General features: G+C 37.6%; 1 protein-coding gene across 1 annotated transcript; it reads right to left on the bottom strand.

The window, feature by feature from the left end:
• Window positions 1-1,607: 1,607 nt before the first annotated feature.
• Window positions 1,608-12,739, bottom strand: LOC130622100 (uncharacterized). Its single transcript, XM_057437504.1, has 5 exons — window positions 12,667-12,739; window positions 12,192-12,269; window positions 2,538-2,609; window positions 2,265-2,303; window positions 1,608-2,030 (listed from the first exon to the last, which is right to left on the bottom strand). The coding sequence occupies exons 2-5, from the start codon at window positions 12,253-12,255 to the stop codon at window positions 1,741-1,743; spliced, it is 465 nt and encodes a 154-aa protein (XP_057293487.1). The 5' UTR covers window positions 12,256-12,269; window positions 12,667-12,739; the 3' UTR covers window positions 1,608-1,740.
• Window positions 12,740-18,907: the final 6,168 nt, after the last annotated feature.

Below are 18,907 nucleotides of genomic sequence, written 5' to 3' on the forward strand. Positions count from 1 at the left end.
GCGTTACTATCATACGGATTTTTACCGAAAACTTGCTAATCCAGATATGATACTATCTTAAAATTGCTTTAGGATGACTCTTTAATTAAAATATGGTCGTTTTCTTCCAAGTACAGTTAACAGAGACCGTTGTGTGTCGGTAACAGATATCGTGTGTGTCTGTAACAGAGATTATTGCGTGTCGGTAACAGAGATCATTGCGTGTGGGTAACAGAGATCATTGCGTGTCGGTAACAGAGATCGTTGCGTGTGGGTAACAGAGATCATTGCGTGTCGGTAACAGAGATTGTTGTGTGTCGATAACAGAGATAGTTGCGTGTCCGTAACAAAGATCGTCATGTGTTGGTAGCAGAGATCGCCGTGTGTAGGTATCAGAGATCGTTGTGTGTCGGTAACAGAGATCGTTGTGTGTCGGTAACAGAGATCGTTGTGTGTCGGTAACAGAGATCGCCGTGTGTAGGTATCAGAGATCGTTGTGTGTCTGTAACAGAGATCGTTGTGTGTTGGTAACAGAGATCGTTGTGTGTCGGTAACAGAGATCGTTGTGTGTCGGTAACAGAGATCGTTGTGTGTCGGTAACAGAGATCGTTGTGTGTAGGTATCAGAGATCGTTGTGTGTCGGTAACAGAGATCGTTGTGTGTCGGTAACAGAGATCGTTGTGTGTCGGTAACAGAGATCGTTGCGTGTGGGTAACAGAGATCGTTGTGTGTCTGTAACAGAGATCGTTGTGTGTCGGTAACAGAGATCGTTGTGTGTCGGTAACAGAGATCGTTGTGTGTCGGTAACAGAGATCGTTGCGTGTGGGTAACAGAGATCGTTGTGTGTCTGTAACAGAGATCGTTGTGTGTCGGTAACAGAGATCGTTGTGTGTCTGTAACAGAGATCGTTGTGTGTCGGTGACAGAGATCGTTGTGTGTCGGTAACAGAGATCGTTGTGTGTAGGTATCAGAGATCGTTGTGTGTCGGTAACAGAGATCGTTGTGTGTCGGTAACAGTGATCGTTGTGTGTCGGTAACAGAGATCGTTGTGTGTCTGTAACATGGAGAGCGTTGTGTGTCGGTAGCAGAGATCGTTGTGTGTCGGTAACAGAGAGCATTGTGTGGTTAACAGAAACCAGTGTGTTTCGGTACATAATGGCGTAAACATAAGGAAACTACAGGTTTCAAATTCCCTTTTTTGAACTAGTTAGTTAATGTTGGTTAGTTTTATCGTTTGCAAATTGCGAAAATGTTCTAATAACTGAGGTAAAATAACACCTTAAGAAAACTAATTTTCGCGGATTGAACAGATTTTCGCTGGTATACTAGATTTTGAAAAAAATATTTTTGCGATCTGATGGAAACCGCCTGTTTTAAGACAAAACAAAGAAGACTAGTTAACAAAAGACTTTTTAAGACTAAAAAAAATGATTTTTTCAGTATATATGTCTTTAATATTTACTATGAAGCAGTGTAATTGACAAATTTCGCGAACTGTGTGTATCAAAAAAAAATTTGTGCGATTTTTTTTGCTTATTAATTGCCCCGAAATACTTTGTGGGTAATATATCTCGCGAGATGGACAAAGGAAAACAAACTTCGCTAGAAAATAGGCTAAAAGGCATATATATCTGACGGTATATATTTTTTCAACAATGTTATTCATCACGTGTTCATGTGAAATGCATGTAAAAAACATAGTCCTTATCTACAAATGTTATAAAAATTATAAAATACGTGAGGGACATCAAGCATTTTCATCTAATGAAGTTCCAGCGTTGGAAGATGTCCAGCAGCCCTTGCCATTTCAGTAACAGCATTTAAAAAATCTTTTTTTTGTTCTTCCAATGATTTGTCACTCATTGCTTGATTTTTCAAAATTTTTGCCACTTTTTTAGCATGTTTATTGTATTGCTCTTTCCTTAGCTGAGGACATATCGCCATTAACAAGGTTTTTCTTTTACTAGATGTTCCTGGTGATAAATGGTGACAATTGATTCTGATTTTGCTTCTATTGGAGATACCATTAGTAATCGCTGCAGCTTTGTAAGCTAAAATATCGATAATGCTGTCAATCCATCACGTAAATGCAACGTAAGCCAAATTATTAGAAGATCTCTGCTAAATAAAAAATCTAGAAATATTTCTTTGCAATTGCTTTAAATTTAGGCAGACAATGGTAATTTTAAGTCGCTCGCTAAAAGCAAAAAAAGTCAACTCTGCATAGCCCGTTAGTTCTACAGAAAATTAAAAAAATGTAAATTATCGTATTATTGTGTGCATACCATCACCAACTGGACTTCCCATCAGCTCCTTAAGTAGCTCTATATCATAAATAAAATAAAAATCTAATACTCCAATCCCTGTATGTTCATTAAGTTGTTTTTTTATATGTTTATTTTTTCAACTTTTTATTAACACAAACCTAAAATAATATTATAGTCTGCACAATTGGCAAACTTACTCTGTATGCAAACAAGCTATCTGTGTTTAAATAAGTGACGAACAGCAATGATATAATTCAAAAACAATAAACTACATGATTTTTAATGTCTTACTTGTTTCCTTGTTATTCCTATTGTTAATGACAATTGCCTCAGTACTTTCCATAAATTCCAAATCTTCCATACCTGAAACCAAAACACATGTAATAACAGGATGAATCGAGTAAAGAAATATCCTTGTAACAAAAAAAGGGAAAAAAGTTTCTCTTCTAGCATGGTGTTAAATATTATACTAAAGTCACTTTCACTTTTATGCAATATAATTACAGTCTTCCAGCGATCTAAGTGATTTTTCATAGCTTACATCGAGCCGGATAGGTGGAAAGTAAAAATGATAAAAAGCTAGCGAGGAAACGTAATGTTATTTTAAACAGTATAAAGTCTATCGTGTGCATAAATGAAGAAAAGTTACAAAACGTTGAAGAAAATGAAAAAGATTTAATTAAAGGCAAATATCCACACACGGAAAACGTTCCGCGGACCGGACCGGCTCAAACAAAAACAAAGCTTTGCGCATGCTTATCGTTAGCTCATTACGCAATCGAAAAGGAAAATTGTCCGGTCCGAGAAACCAGAAGAAAGTTGAAATGTTTTCAACTTTTTTTCTGGTCTGCGGAGCGACAAGCTACAAAAAATAGCCAAGTGACATCAACAAACCACCGGCAGCAGCAAGCACATGCTTTTCATCCATATTATGTTGTTATTATTGTCGTAGCAACGTAGAAATTAAATTTCGCTCTTCAAAGTACTGGAATAGAACGAAACGGGATGGAACAGATTCTTATCGTTATCCGGTCCGGTCCGCGGTACGTTTTCCGTGCGTGGATATTGGCCTTAACTCAGGAGAAATTATTACTAGGAAATTAAGGTTATATCATTCTACGAACAAATTAATAAAAAACTAAACGACGATACTCAAGCAGGTAAAGAAATAGACGATGCTTTTGATTATTTTTGATTAGTTAGTTATGCTTTCGATCTTCGAATTACTGCACACAGAAACGAAATTAATAAGAAGAGGTACACAAAAATCCAAGTTACTGCAAACATGTACGTTTATCAAAACTGGAAATGGTTAAATGTTTGGGAGATTGTACTAAATGGAAAGCTTTTATGGACACGCTTCATTCAGCAGTACATTTATCTACACAAATCAGCGACGTGAAAATGTTTAATTACTCACGTTCTTATCTCTGGTTTGCCTCTATCAAGTGATAATTATGAAAAGGCGATCAAGCTTCTCAAGGTATAGTAACACGCAGATAATAATAACCGCGAACACAAAGCTCTTTATTGCATGAAAATTTTGCGGAATAAAATTTTCGAGGTTATTTTAATTTTGCGTTTTTTTTGCCCAAAATTGTATTTCGCGGCATTTAAATTTCGTGGTTCGAAAAAAATTGAAAATGAGATCTTTTGAAAAAAAATTGTGTATTTTCGTTACCGCAGACAAGTAATAAGGCATTGAGTAAAGAATTTTTTTTATTACATTCCTTCAAAATGATCATTTTCCCGAAGGATTAGGGAATACGTGTGTGGAATTTCGCTCCAGTTCGAAAACGCGTCATTTTTGTTATCCCTATCCACGCCTGACTCACAGGGCCATAGCTAAGGATTTGCCGAATTTCTTTTGATATTTCTAGAATAGGAGTGATGTTGCTTTCGCTTTTCGGTTGAGCCGTCGACATTAAAGGATCGTTATCTCGAAATGCATATAATTATGGCCGCCAGCACAGATGCTTTCCATGCGTTAGGAATCACTTTCTTTGCTTTGCTTGTGATTATATGATTGAAAAAGTTCGTCATTGTGCCTGTACTAGTGTTAAACATCTTTTAACCATATTTTTTTTGGCATAGACACTTACAGTAAAGTCGAGAGGTTGGAAAATCGATGACAAGTTCGCTGGAACAAAATCAAACAGGATCTTGTTTTCTTTGAGTAGATCTGAAAGAAGCCTTCTGGTGTTTAAAATGAAATCGTTCCCGTTCGCTCTAGATGTACGGAATTAAAAAAACCCTTGATGATTTTCATGGATTTGTGTTCGTTGCTGTATTGTATTTTGTTGACACTAAGCGAAAAATGTTGCAAATATTAAAATCTCGGCAAACTTTGGGTTGTTTTTCCTCCGTAATTTAATTGCATTCCTAGAAATTGACCATCCAGCGTGATTTGAATGTTACCGTTATGGCTCGTTTCTCATCGCTTCCTTTAATGAGAACTTGCTTGCTATTTTATTTAGCTACGTGGTGCTGGCGACTAACACAAATTTGAAAGGAGTTTAGTCGAAATTTAAGATGAGCGTTTCCGGTATCGCTTTATCGTTTACATTCTTTACAAATGAATGGTTGAAAAGCAGCTGTTTTATCACCAGTGGTGGCTTGTTTTCGACAAACTATCTATCCTGCGCTATGTATTTGACGTACTTTCTATAAGAAGAGTTTTCTTCAGACACCGATGTTTCAACGGCAACATAATCGATGGTTCCCAGCAAATCCAAATTGACTGTCTCGAATGTCTTCACTGTCTTCACTGTCTTCACTGTCTTAGAAAATATTGCAGAAAATGCAAAAAACATTTATCACAATGCGTGTAAATATAGGAAAAACCCTGACAAGGTGTAAATTTATTAATTGCGTTAATACATTTACTTTGAGATGCTCCATGTCTTCTTTGAGAAAGACATAAAATAGTATGTCGAATGTTTTGAAACGCGATACGCTTAGTACAAGAATCATCACACCATTATCTTCGTTATCCACTGGTTTACGATGGTCTTGAAATCCCTTGTAAATTATCAAAAACAATATATGCTGATCGACAGACACTGCAAGACCTCCATGAAGAACACGCAGCAGGAGCGGCGCCACAAAAGTAGGGGAGGGGGGCTTAGGCTTAGGCGTAGTGGGAGATTTTGACATTTTAGTGACATTCAACGAGCGAATCGAGCTGCCCAAACAGCTGGGGTCCAGGGGGGCGCTGTAAGCCCCCTGGTAGAATCAACGCATTTTAAGAGTCCTGAAACACGTAAACGGCTATATTTAGTGAGATAGCCTGCAGGTTCTCTGGTTGATTAACATCAATTTTCATGCAGTGATAGAGACATTTATTGGCAGAAAATAAAAAATTATTACTTAGCAAAAAAGGCCCTGCGGAGAAGAAGTTATCATAGTTTCACTTCTTTTCGATGGTTTTGAGCATCTCGGTTGGAATCTCGTTGACATAGTGAAACAAACTTTTGGGAAACGGTTACGCTCCAAAACAGATATTAAAATCTGACAAAGTAAACTAAAAAAACAGCCGAAAGGTCGAATCAAGAAACTGATCAGCCCAGCTGCAGCAAAAGTAAAGAAATTGAAACTTTTTTTAAAGGCTTAGCCAAAGAAAAACATGTAGAGGAACGAGATAAAAATCGAAAAAATTGTGATTAACCGGATTTTGCAATTTAAAAAAAAATGGATTTTTTCAAAGCATTTTAATTTCACGGCTTTCCAAACTCAACCACTTAACCGCAAAATTTTTATGCCGCGAAATTTTTATGCAATAAAATATATGATGACGTAGAACCGAACGTTTTGGATATCGACAGAAGAAGTTTTGGTTCGTAATTATCACTTATTATTACGGGGAGACTTCTCATTAACTTTTAAGTTGAACGTTAGTAGGAAGAGGTTTGGGATTTATCTATGCTCCTCAACTTAATCGCGATGAAACTAGTGCTCGAAAAAATAATGATAGTACTGACTAATCCTGCAACTCGTAACCGCAAAGACCAATATGAAGGTGGTAAGGCTTATTTATTCGATTAAATAGGATTAGTTGTGTGTTTTGTAACAAAAATCATTGGTCTGGTGAATGTGACGTTATCATCGATAGTATCGCTGGTAAAATAAATTTTAAGGAAAGCCAACCTCTGCCTTTTGTGTTTGAAAAAAACCCACAAGATCAGAGAATGCTCAAAACAAAAACCTGTTTCTATTGCAAAGGTGTTTATACCTCCGCGATTTGTATGCAACGTAAGAAGGCTGATAATCATTCCCATTCTGAAATTAAAGTGATTCACGTGCAAAATATTATCAACAATGTTTTACTTCAAACCGTTGACGTTATGCATGAAATCATAAGTAGCTCTCACCACAGGTCATGATTACAATTTTGTTTGACTCCGGATCACAAAGGTCTTATTTATCTCACCACATTCGCAAAGTGCTAAAATTGAACACTGACTCTAACGAAAATATAAATATTTCTACGTTCAACCACAACACTGCTACACCTAAAAATCTTAATGTAATCGTCAACATAGAGTCGCTTTCTGTACCGAATATTTGTTTACTCATCAAAAAAAACTGTGTGAATTTAGCACGGGAAAATTGTGTTAGCTTCAAAGGATTGAAGTTAGCCGACTCAGGGTCTAAAGAGTAAGTTGACATGCTAAGAGGATTAGCTATTTACTGGGACTTTGCCCCATAAACGTAAAACGTACAGCGGAAGAAGTAGTTGTTATCGAGATGAAGTTTGGTTGGGTACTAAGTAGACTGATCTCGAGCTCAGAAGGGCTTGATTTAGACAACTCCAACAATCTAGTACACATGCTAATCAGGAAAATGCACTTGTGCGGATAATAGACTTCGTGTACAGGAACTTGTTAGAAGCAATCTTTTGATTCAAACGAGTTATTTGATAGGTTAAAAGACAAATAATACTAGGTGGCATTTTTTCCATTATTGGTGTAGCCTCTGCGTGACGTCATCACTTTTACAATTAGCAAATAATAAAAGTCGAAATTTTGAGTTTTCTTTCTTTTATTCGATAGAGCATTAAAAAAGGTTCAAAAAATATATAAGAGCATTGCCATATAATTAATGCGTTGGGGAAATACGGGGGTTAAAGGCAGTCCAAATCAGGGGGTCCGACGAATATAAAATACCTTTTCTACTTGTATAATGAAAGGTATATACCACCGTAACATGTATTTCAAATTAACAATCTTTACTTGAATAAAATTGCAACTGAAATTTTACAAAATAACAAATTTTTCAAATTCATTATAATATTTATTTTTATGGAATTCCTTATATTTCTTTTTACAAGTCTTTGCACACTAAAGACATAGTGGTCCCAGCTGACAAAACTACCAACGAAAGTTTGCGCCGTTTTTACCTCTCCGAAAATTAACAGGCCAAGTTTGAGGGACTGTTGGTACAAGGATGAGCATGTTATATGTTATATGTCATTCCACTTTTTCCATACTTCGTCGCATTTGTGCTCCCCCAATAACTATTTGCGCAGACATAAAAAAGACGTTCGTCTAAATATGCGTTAACGAAGCCGATCGGGATTATCTAAGATTTTTCTGGTTTAACGACTTTTTCGCGGACAAACCTAATATTGTTCGAATTCGTTTTGCTCCATTAGTTTTTGGCTTCACTTGCTCACCGTTTTGCTTAAAAAAGACTATACGTGACCATATGAAAACAATGGGGACTTAATCCTGAATTCGTTGATACTGTTTTAAAGTTGATGATTTTATCGAAGAAAGTGTGAACGTAGAAGACTCTTTGCAACTCTTTAAAACATTGCGTTTAGTTTTTAAAAAATAACCTTAGAACTAACAACAAGGAACTTTATAACATTTTTCAACTTACTATTGCTGAAATGAATATATCACAAGAAGTTTCATAAAGCGGAATGTTTTAATTATCGATTTCAATAGACTCATTCAATTAGCTACACCTTTGCCTCCTTCAAGATGGAATAATCTAAAAGTTGTTTTATCATTTTATGAGGCGCTTGTTCTTTTACAATCAATCCTCGTCAGCTTAAAACGCTATTGCAGAAAATGTGTAAACGTAAAATGAGTTGGGACGAAGAAATTGGGGACGACTTAAGACGTTGTTAGGAAAATAATTTGTCAGAGCCGGAAGGGATGGGTGAATAGAAGTTGAACGTAGATTTGAGGAAAATACGGTTGATGACCCGGTTGTGGCACGAGGATATCAACAATATATCAACTAGGATACGGAACGAGTATGTAAGTCAGGTCGGAATTGAAGAGTGGAAAGGTTGTTATAAGTTAGTTAACCTCGAAATTACGGGTTGCACCAATAAAAAGTCTGTCGATGCCAAGATTCGAACTTTTGGGTAACGTGTTGTCGTCACGTTTAATCAATGCTGTTGCATTTGCTTTTTTTGTAGTACATTTTGATAGGGTTATGTTGTGGAGTGATTAGATGATTTCACTTTCATGGGTAAAGGCTACGGATGAGGCATTTAATTGTTTTATCGAAAACCGAGTGAGAGAGATTAGAAAAGATGCGAATCCAAATAGTTTCTATTGCATAGGAAAAAGTCTAAATCCAGCTGATATAAGTACCAGAAAGGAAATCAGCTAACTCAATTTTTTTTACTCTTATTCAAATTTTGCAATTGGCGAACAAAAGGTCGTTCCACTACTCCTGAGATCAAAAGGCAGCCTGTAACACTGTTACGTAATTGCCTAATTCCAATGATGTTTTAAATATAACCCCTACAACAAACTCGTTTGTATCACCGCACGCATCAACCGTTTTGTAAACAAAATAAAACACAAGATTAAAAACAAATAAAAAGCCCTTGCAGGCTAAAAGATTTCGGATTCTTGCTCGTGTGTAATTGTTTTCCCTTATACCTTTCGAGTTCGCAAGTAACCCGTTTTGTACAGAACTTCTACAATGTTGTTCCGTCATTTCAATTAAATAGGTATTATCCCATGGTATTATCTTGAACTTGCAAATTGTTTCATGCAGTGCGTGAGTTACAGGCTAGAACAAACCAACGCGTTACTGTTAGCGGACAAAGCAAGGGTCATAAGTTGAAGTAGCCACGGTAAAAAGAACGCAAGCTAATCAGACTTCGGAATCAGATTTCATCTGGTCGCAGCGATCAGGCGAAAAAGTAGGAACCAATCCTATTCTAGCGCCGTTTGCCAGGCGCAAACCGAAAAATTATTTTTATGCAATTAGTGTATCTTTACATTTTTTTCAAGAAAGACGTATCACAGAGTCAATTTAAACAAAAAACAGGAACCAATCTGTCGCTAACAACGAGCTGAGTGCTTAGTACAGGTAAACGATCTTGCACATATGTAAAGGTGTAATACTCTTTTCTATAAAAACTTTATCGCAACTTCGGCTTAAATAAAAACAAGGGAAACAGCTTGTCGTTACCCCGTCAAGCTTAAAAAATAACTTTTAATGAATAATAAATTTTATTTTGCGGAGTAAGTATTTATAGCAATAATAAAAGGTGTCTACCTACTAACTGCATTTAGCAAAAGAAATATTAATCAAGAATTTTGTTGTAGCTAGCCAAAGCTATTTTTACTTTTTAGGAAGAAGTAGCTTAAGAGCTGGCTAGAGAGCCACAACCCCAGCATAAGAATAAATAATAATATACCAAACTTTAAAAAAATTAGAATAAAAAATGCTAGCTACAGGTAGCTTGCTTTAGCAGGATGCTGCCTTGAAACCTACGTTTGTAGCGAAAATTTTAAAATCAATTTGCTTCAGATTTACATCGCTAGAAAACGTGATAATCTTTAAAAACATCACAGAACCCTTTAACGTGTGAAAACATAAATACAATGAAGAGAATATCTTAAACGTTGATAGAATTGAAATTTAGGCAGTCGAATAATTGCACTAACCCAATCAAATATTTCTCTTCGCTTCAAAAAGCTTCGCTTCGCAGCTTGGTAAACAAGCTGGAGTATAATCTATAATGCGTGCTTGAACTCGATCCTTGAAAGGAACGACTCGTACCTTAACCCCTAGAGCTCGGTTTAGTTGAACAAAACCGCCTCGTTAAAAACATAACTGAAAGTGAAAATTTGAAGGAGTATCTAGCATAGCTTATCAAATAATATTAAATAACAGTCGTAACGCAGTATTCATTCTACTTTCCCAATTCACGAATATCAAGATACGCACACAGCCGGCGTAGCGCTAGGTCGCGGTGCCAGCTTGGACTTTAAAAGTCGTGACGTTACGGCTAATCGGTTGAAAAATCGGTCGAAGAAGAAGAAGGAGGGGAAGAAGAAAAAGAAAAAGACCGCCTGTTTTAATAAGATCTCGGATGTTCTCGGAAATCTTAATGAATAAACTTGAAACAACATTTGCAGCTGCTACAATTGAGCACACGGATTGAAGCTAATCAAATTTGTATCCAAGCCCTTACTGACAAAAACAAGTTAGTTTTTTTCTGTTTACTCTGCCGAACGAGGTATAGTAAGATGCCAAAGTAGACTAACTTACGCACTCTTACCGACTAAAACTTAGTAACCGATTCTTATTGACCGATCGCACCCGCTTACATCTCTGATTGTCATCGATATACACGAATGCATAAATCATATCTCTCAGAAAGTGACTCTAACGGAATTTCAGACAAAGATACTGGGTAAGAAGTGAAATAAGTTTCATCAGATCTTTCGATCGTTTCTCGATGCTATAAAAGAAAAAGCTGTAATGACAGTCGCCTGTTTTACGCGATAGCCCCAGGCAATCCCGGGCCAGTTCTTTATTTGTAACGTTTTCGTTAAAGAAATTATGCATAAATCCTAAGTTACGTTATATACATGCCAACAGAGCAGTACTACTTTACCTAAGTCTAAGTTCCGAACCATTTATATGAAGTTTTTCGTACAATTATAGCACGGAAGGGCTGTCCTGATCGCATCATCCCGACAATAGTACCAAGTTTGTTTCAAAAGAACAAGAATTTTGTCTCATAGTTGCGAGTAAGTGGCATTTCAATATACCGTTAGCCCCTTGGACATGTTTTTTTTTGAATGCTTTGTCCGTAGCACTAAGAATTGTTACAAAAGGATATTGGAAATGTTAAATTGTCTTAAGAAAGGCTGTTTATTATACAGTTAGAAGTGGAAATGGTTTTAAATAATTGACCTTTAACTTACGTGTACCCAAACGAGTTCGGAGACTGCAAAACACCAAATCATTTATTGTTTAGAAGACCGCTTCATTACATACCACCAACGCCACTTAGTTGCCGTACGAATCTTTTGATATCACATCATACAGTACTAAAGTTTTGGTACGAACCTAAAGTTCGACTTCTAGAAAACCAGTTAACAAACTTTTCCGAACTCGCGAATTGAAAGGGAAGCTGTTGAATTCAGAAAAACTGAGAAGAAAGTTTGCTACTTAAACATTGTGTATATATTTTATTTTTTATATTTTTAAGTGCTTAAATATTTAGTTCTGTAAATATTTGGTGGAGGTGTGTTAAATATATGTTCAACATTTTTTCGCGGACTCTTAAAGCCACGTGACTTTTATTGTGATTTTTAATACAGTCGTCTAGCGATCTAAGTGATTCCATCATAGGCAGATTTTACTAGACAAAATTGCTGGCCGTATCAAAACAGCATTTTCTTCCCAAAATAATAGAAACAATTTTCACTTTTCTGTAATAAAATATTTCGCTATAAATTTTAAACCAATCAGAAAGCAATAGGGTGTCTTTTATTTCACTAAAAAGAAGTTAAAAATATTGGCCGCGAATTTGCAATTCTTTTTATTTGTTGAGATCTGTCGAAAATAATTAAAAAAGTTCAAAAGTGTTTCCTGGTATTCCCTTCTTTCGCAATTCTTGCATAAACAAAGTTGAGGGAAAGACATTCAATGAATAATATAACAATAGTATACTACCTGCCGTCATGTAGCAGAACAATGTCATGAGAAAACAAATGGATAGAATATCAAGACGGCGCATAATTTCACTTGCATCTAAAGAATTATAAAGAAAACTCCTATACAAGTGATGAAGAAGGCAGGCCCACCTAGTGCAAATTGGCCTAGTTGATTATAGATAACAGTAATAAATTTTGAGGAATACCAGATCAACAAAGGCATTAGAATGGTTTTTATTCAGCTATTCTATCTCCTTTTTGAAATCAAGTTTCACCAAATTTCTTTGTTTGACGGAACTTATTAGAGCACGGTAGTCTGTTGTAGTTTGTCATTTTCAGGCCCAATATGTACAAGCGCATATCCATAGCTAGTCTCTATTTATCATTTTTGTAACCAAATTTAAAAACATCACAGAACGCTTTGTATTGTGCATATACTTTAAGAATCTAATATATTTTATAATTAAAATAAATCAAAATTGTCATTGTCCTACCTCCTTTGGAAACGATTAGGTCCACATTATTCTCAACAGTTTTAGCTCAATCGCTGTAACATTATATTTCGACTGTATAATTAGATTCAGTATATTTCGTTGCACGCTCTATTGAATTCGTTACTAAGCAACACAAATAGGATGCTTTCGGTATAGTTTTTAAAAACTGATCTGACGCATGCTCAATAAAAATCACCAGAAAATGAGTAAGCAAGGTCTTAAATGAACTGCTCGATTGCAAGGTTTCCAAGTAGAAATATTATTATAGCCTAATAGACCTATTTTTTATAAATTTTTGTTCCGCGGAATATACGTATCATAATACAAAATAACATAAAAACGAGATTAGTTTTGAGCAAATTTTTAGTTTCTAGCGAAGTAATGCAGATATGTATGGTGGCCGAGGAGTGTCAACGCATAAAATGAATTCGAGAAGGAAAAATGTAAAGTGAAATAAATTCTATAACGCAACTGATGACATTTGCCGGCCAACATCGTGGCCGATTAGTGTCACAATTTTTTTCGGTACCGTCAAATTTCATTTCAAAGTAAAAACAAAATTTGAAATCATTTTAATTTTAAAACGCAACTTATGACACTTCTCGGCTAACATCGTGGCCGATGAGGAAGGCTGTTCAAATGACACGTCTCTCAGATCATTTTGCATCAAAATTAGGTGATCCGAATGCTTCAACACCAAAATTCAGATATGTTAAAACGTAACCGTTGAGGAAAAGATAGAGCTGTTTCCCTTGTTTTTATTTAAACCGAAGTTGCGATAAAGTTTTTGTGGAAAAGAGTATCACACCTTTACATATGTGCCCTCTAAAAATTGCCGAGTTTGTCAAATATTTAAATAACGACTGTGACTGTTCAAATGTGCATCAATCAATTATGGCTTGGCAAGCAGAGTGCTTAGCACATTTCTCATTTGTAAAATCAAAAGAAACTCTCCTTCTAACTGATATTCCAGGGCATGGAACCTTGTTAACTGATCCAGAGATAGCATCATCAGAATTTTCAAAGGACAAAGAGGCTTGTTTTTGCATTGGAAGTTTTTGCAGAAAAGCTATTAAAAAATTTGGGATGACGCATATTTGTAATGAGTATTGCAAGTTCGCAGAACTAGAAGATATTGATAAAAGAAAGTATGAACAATATGATGACACCATAACTTTCTTAGATGGAACTACCTCGAACTAAAACACTTTTATTTTTTTTGAAATATTTTTTCTTTCCTGTTTATTACGACATCTTATTTGAATCCGTTTCTTTGTTCAAGTTGTCTTGTTTTTTCTGGGAAAAAATATTTTAGTGCATCTTAAGTACAATATTTTGTTCCATAGATTTTACAAAACGTTAAACTAGTTCGTTTTCACTTGAAAAAATAACCCATTCTTCTTCGTTTTTTTTTTATATATTTGTTATGTTTTATTTTTTTAAATCTTTTGTTTTGTTTGATAAATATTTTGATACATGATGTATTTTTAGCTACTGTAATATATTTTAATTCAAATAATTCTTACTTCAACTATTCTTTTCTTCTGTTCAAAGTGCTTACTCGGGTTCTTTGAACTTTATTAAAAAGACGGAAAAAAGATGGTCCTTCAAAGTGTACAACTCTATGAAATGAAGTGAAAAATGAAAAATTTGAAGGATTATCTAGCATAGTTCATCAAATAATAAAAAAATAACAATATTTGTGATCAAATTTGTAACACAGAGATTAGAAAATGTATGTTCTGGCGCAGTCGCGTGCGCGTACAACAGTGACGTCACGGCAACGCCCAGCAAAGTCAACGACATTCCCCTATTAGTCACCGCACCATCCAAGACCATCCCATATTAATCTACATAAGACCTAGTATTCACCGCACCATCCAAGACCATCCCATATTAATCTACATAAGACCTATTATTCACCTCAATGACGTCATCAAGATTCTAGCGCAATTCCCTAAAAATCAACGCACATCAAAGTATACAGCAAATGAGTAAAAAATATATTTAATATTCATCAAAAATCAACGCATGCGCAATAAGATGCGTTAGTTTTTGAGCAGAATGAAATCTTCCAACAATGCAAAAAATTTATATAATAAAGAGAATGGAATCAAAAACTGTCAAAGAATTACGTGATATTGCAAAATGTCGTGGTTTAACAGGGTATTATAGATTACGTAAAGCTGAATTAATTAGCTAACCGCAGTACCGCAGAGGCCACCCAGAAGGGCTGGACAACGAAAGCCCGTAAGACCTGTAACCATACTACAAACGCCGGAGGCCATGGATATATTTGAGACCCAAGAGATGTCGAAAAATCGATCGATTATAAAATCCAAGATGCAGGAATGGTATAACTGGCTGGTTGATGCCTTCTCAAAGCCTATAAAAGAAGGAGTCATGAGTAATTATGCAAAATTCAAACGCGGGGTGATGGAGCTCTATCACAGGGTAGCAAATACAGGACCTACACTACATGATGAAGTCGAGCAGGAGGCTAACGAGGACTATCTACATGAACAGCCAGGGCAAGATTTCACGCCTCAGGAGCATAAACATGTTCTTCACAGGACCTTCCGGAATTTCCGAATTCCCGGTGCGGTGAGGTGCCGGCGTTGACGGGTATATCGGGATGGTGCGACCCATCGTAAAAATCTTAGTTGAGAGTCAGGCGCAAGATATGGGGTCGGCGAAGGTACAGATGTCGCTATGGATACATTGGAGGAAGCCAATAGAGGGAACCAAAGACTATGAGGAGGCGAATAAAGCCTTCCATAGTAATATGGCCTCGATGATGTTCGCCCAGGTGAAAACACATGTGGAAAATCCAGCATTCCCCAAAAGTGGCTTTTCGATCGGTGGAATCCTACACTTTGATGTAGACTTCCATAAATTGAGGCTAACAAGGGGCTCATCATATATACAGGCATATACAGGCACCTAAGGCACCCCCATTATTAACCCTAAAAACAAGGATGAGGAGTGCTTCAAATGGAGCATCATCGCTAGCCTACATATTACGGAGATTGAAAGAGATCCATAGAGAATCAGTAAGCTGAAACCCTATGTAATTGGTATGGCATAGAATTTCCGACAAGTATTAAGGATATATCAAAGTTCGAGGCTAATAATCCCAACATTGCGGTGAATGTCCTGTATATAGATGGAAAGAGGATCAATATCCTACGTCGATCAACGCATAACGGGCTTGGCAAGCATGTAAATCTACTGTACATCACTGATGGCAAGAAGAATCACTATACAGCCATCAAAAGCCTCTCATGGCTCCTAGGTATCGAGATCTCAAAAAATACTGCAAAAATGCACTTTTGCCTGAACTGCCTCCAGGCATCCCCCACAATCGAGTCGAGGGATAAGCATTATAGGTACTGACCGTTCACGAGGTAGTTAAAATTACGATGCCAACAGGGGCCAAAACATGGCTATGCCACAGAGATGGCCAGCAACAATTCAAGGTGCCCTTTGCCATCTATGCAGACTTTAAAATCAATACCAAGAAGTTAAGCAAGCATGTACCATTTGGATGGTGCACGTATAGTATCTTTGCCTATGGGGATGTACCGGATCCCCTAACAGTTTATAGGGGTGAGCAGTGTAAAAATCTCCGTTGGTTTTTCACCGAAGATGACACGTTTAAGCTCATGCGCAGAAAGGGCGTGTGCCCCTACGAGTACATGGATGGATGGTAGCGATTCGAGGAGCTGGAACTCCCTCCCAAGGAGGCATACTATAGCAAGCTCAATATGAAGGGTATCAGCGATGAATATTATCAATACTCAAAAAGGGTATGGAATTGTATTACCCCGGAGGGTGATAACGTCACCGTGGGTGACTACCAGGAAGCGTTTGCTTGGACAACTACAGCCTTGATCCCGCCCATTTTTACAGTGCACCTGGCTTGGCATGGAATGCAGCACTGAAATTTACGGGTATAAGGCTAGAACTCCTTACAGACCCCGACATGCTTCTCATGTTCGAGAAGGGTATAAGAGGAGGTATAACACAAGCCGTACACCGATATGCCAAGGCTAATAATAAGTACATGGGAGGGTAGTACGATCCGGAGGTTGAATCCTCCTACCTACAATATCTAGATGCCAACAACCTATACGGCTGGGCCATGCGTCAAGATCTGCCCACAGATGGCTTCAAATGGGTATCAAACATCGAGGCATTCACCGAAAAGCGGATCAGAAATCTTGTTGAGGACAAAAAGCATGGGTATATATTGGAGGTAGATATTGATTATCCCGAGGAGTTGCATGAGAAGCATAACGATCTGCCGTTTCTGCCCGAACGAAGGAAGGTCCACAAGGTTGAGAAATTGATACCGAATCTAGAGCATAAGCGTAAATATTTTGTACACATCAGGGCCCTGTACGAACACAAGGTTGAGTACGGCTGCCAGATTTCTACAAACTGATGAACCTCTCGGTGTTTGGGAAGACCATGGAGAATATCAGAAATCATCGAAACATCCAAATGGTCACCAATGAGGACAAGTATATGAAGCTCGTAATGAAGCCTAATTTCAAGGTTGGAAGCAGATTCAGTAAAAACCTACTGGGTGTGGAGATGGGCAAGACCGAGGTTAAAATGATTAAGCCCATATACATCGGCCAGACCATCCTGGGTATGTCAAAGCTCATCATGTACGAGTTTTACTATGATTATATGCAGCCCAGATACGGTAGCAAGCTACAGCTCTGCTACATGGACACAGACAGTTTTGTGTACCACATCCGCACGGAAGACTTCTATAGGGATATTGCACGGGATGTTGAAGCACACTTTGACACAAGTGCCTATAATCCCGATGATAATAGGCTCCTCCCCATAGGCAAGAACAAGAAGGTAGTAGGACTCATGAAGGATGAGCTAAATAGTAAAATTACGACCGAATTCATCACGCTAAGGGCAAAACTCTATGCGTACAAGAGCCTCACCAAAGAAGGCGGTGCCAAAAAATCCATCACCTTTGACGATTACCGAAGATGCCTGGAAGAGGGCGTTGACGTCCACAAGAGCCAGGTCCTGATACAAAACAGGGGTCATAAGATATATACCCAAGAAGTGAACGAGTTGGCACTAAACAGGACAGACGATAAGCGGGTTGTACAACCCAATCAAATTAAGACGCTTGCCAGAGGCTATGGGGAAATAAAATGAAGACATGTCTGTATATAGCCTTACTCCTGCCCTATGCCCTGATTGCCTACATACTTTTTAGATATCGACGTATAATAAAGATGTCATCCGATATTGCACAAGTCTTTGCCTCTGCAGAATATGAAAATATTGAGAAGCCCATCGATAAACGTCAGGCTTTAAGGGAGGCCCTACGCAAGTGCAAGGGGCATCTCCTTCCCCAAAAATGCACAGAAAGGTTTGTCGACAAGGCCCCGGAGGAGGTACATACCGAGTATGTACAGTGGGAACTTCAGGAGAAGGGTGAAAAGACTGCAAAAGCACTGTCAACCCATGTTATAAGTCTATATGCGAGCATGATAGGGAATTTTGTGGATATAGACAGTGTTGAAGAGCTAAGGAGAGATATTGAGGAAGATCCCATTATAAGGGATAGCATAGCAGACATTGGGATCCTCATATACTGTAGCATTGGGAGGTGTTTAGCCTCGTTGCTTGTGGCAGGCCATACGGCTCGACATATGAGCAAAAAGAAAGAGACCGCGGAGGAGGTCTAAGATAGCAAAGATGAGCAGTGCGTGTAGCATTATCATCAATCAACAGCAACCCGGGGCCGTGGAAAAAATTGTTGAGGTACACAAAAAGCACCCGGGAAAGGTTGCTGCTGGCAAGAGACTTGCCGAATGGAACCGGCTTCGAAAGCCTCAAAAGAAAGAACCCATGACGTTTAGGGAGTTCTTGACATACTTCGAGAGGAAGTTAAACACCCCCGAAGCCATACTCAAGGGGATAAAAGAGGCCATGGAGATCTTTGAGGACCGGGGCATTACTATCTCTCTTGTAGTAAAAAAGAAGTAATTTGTTAGAAGTTTTAGGACTTATAACAAATGAGTGAGGAAGAGAAACAAGAAGAGAGAGAGTCATTACAAAGCCCCCAAAGCATTCGGGAAGAGTTGCACAGGGACACAAGTTGGTGGCACTCATGAAGAAGAGGAAGGAAGAGTTGAAACAACAAGAGGGCACTGTAGAGCCTGCAGTCAAAGCCTCTTCTGAGGCCAGTTCTATACAG

The sequence above is a fragment of the Hydractinia symbiolongicarpus genome, chromosome 12, assembly GCF_029227915.1.
Source record: "Hydractinia symbiolongicarpus strain clone_291-10 chromosome 12, HSymV2.1, whole genome shotgun sequence".
Classification (NCBI taxonomy): Eukaryota; Metazoa; Cnidaria; class Hydrozoa; order Anthoathecata; family Hydractiniidae; genus Hydractinia; species Hydractinia symbiolongicarpus.

Excerpts from the sequence above, each read along its gene's own strand:
- LOC130622100 (XM_057437504.1), bottom strand. The coding sequence starts at position 12,255 with ATGCGCCGTCTTGATATTCTATCCATTTGTTTTCTCATGACATTGTTC. Across the intron at positions 2,610-12,191 it reads GTTCTGCTACATGACGGCAG|GTATGGAAGATTTGGAATTT; the intron begins GTAGTATACTAT and ends TTTTGGTTTCAG. Across the intron at positions 2,304-2,537 it reads TAGGAATAACAAGGAAACAA|AGCTACTTAAGGAGCTGATG; the intron begins GTAAGACATTAA and ends TTTATGATATAG.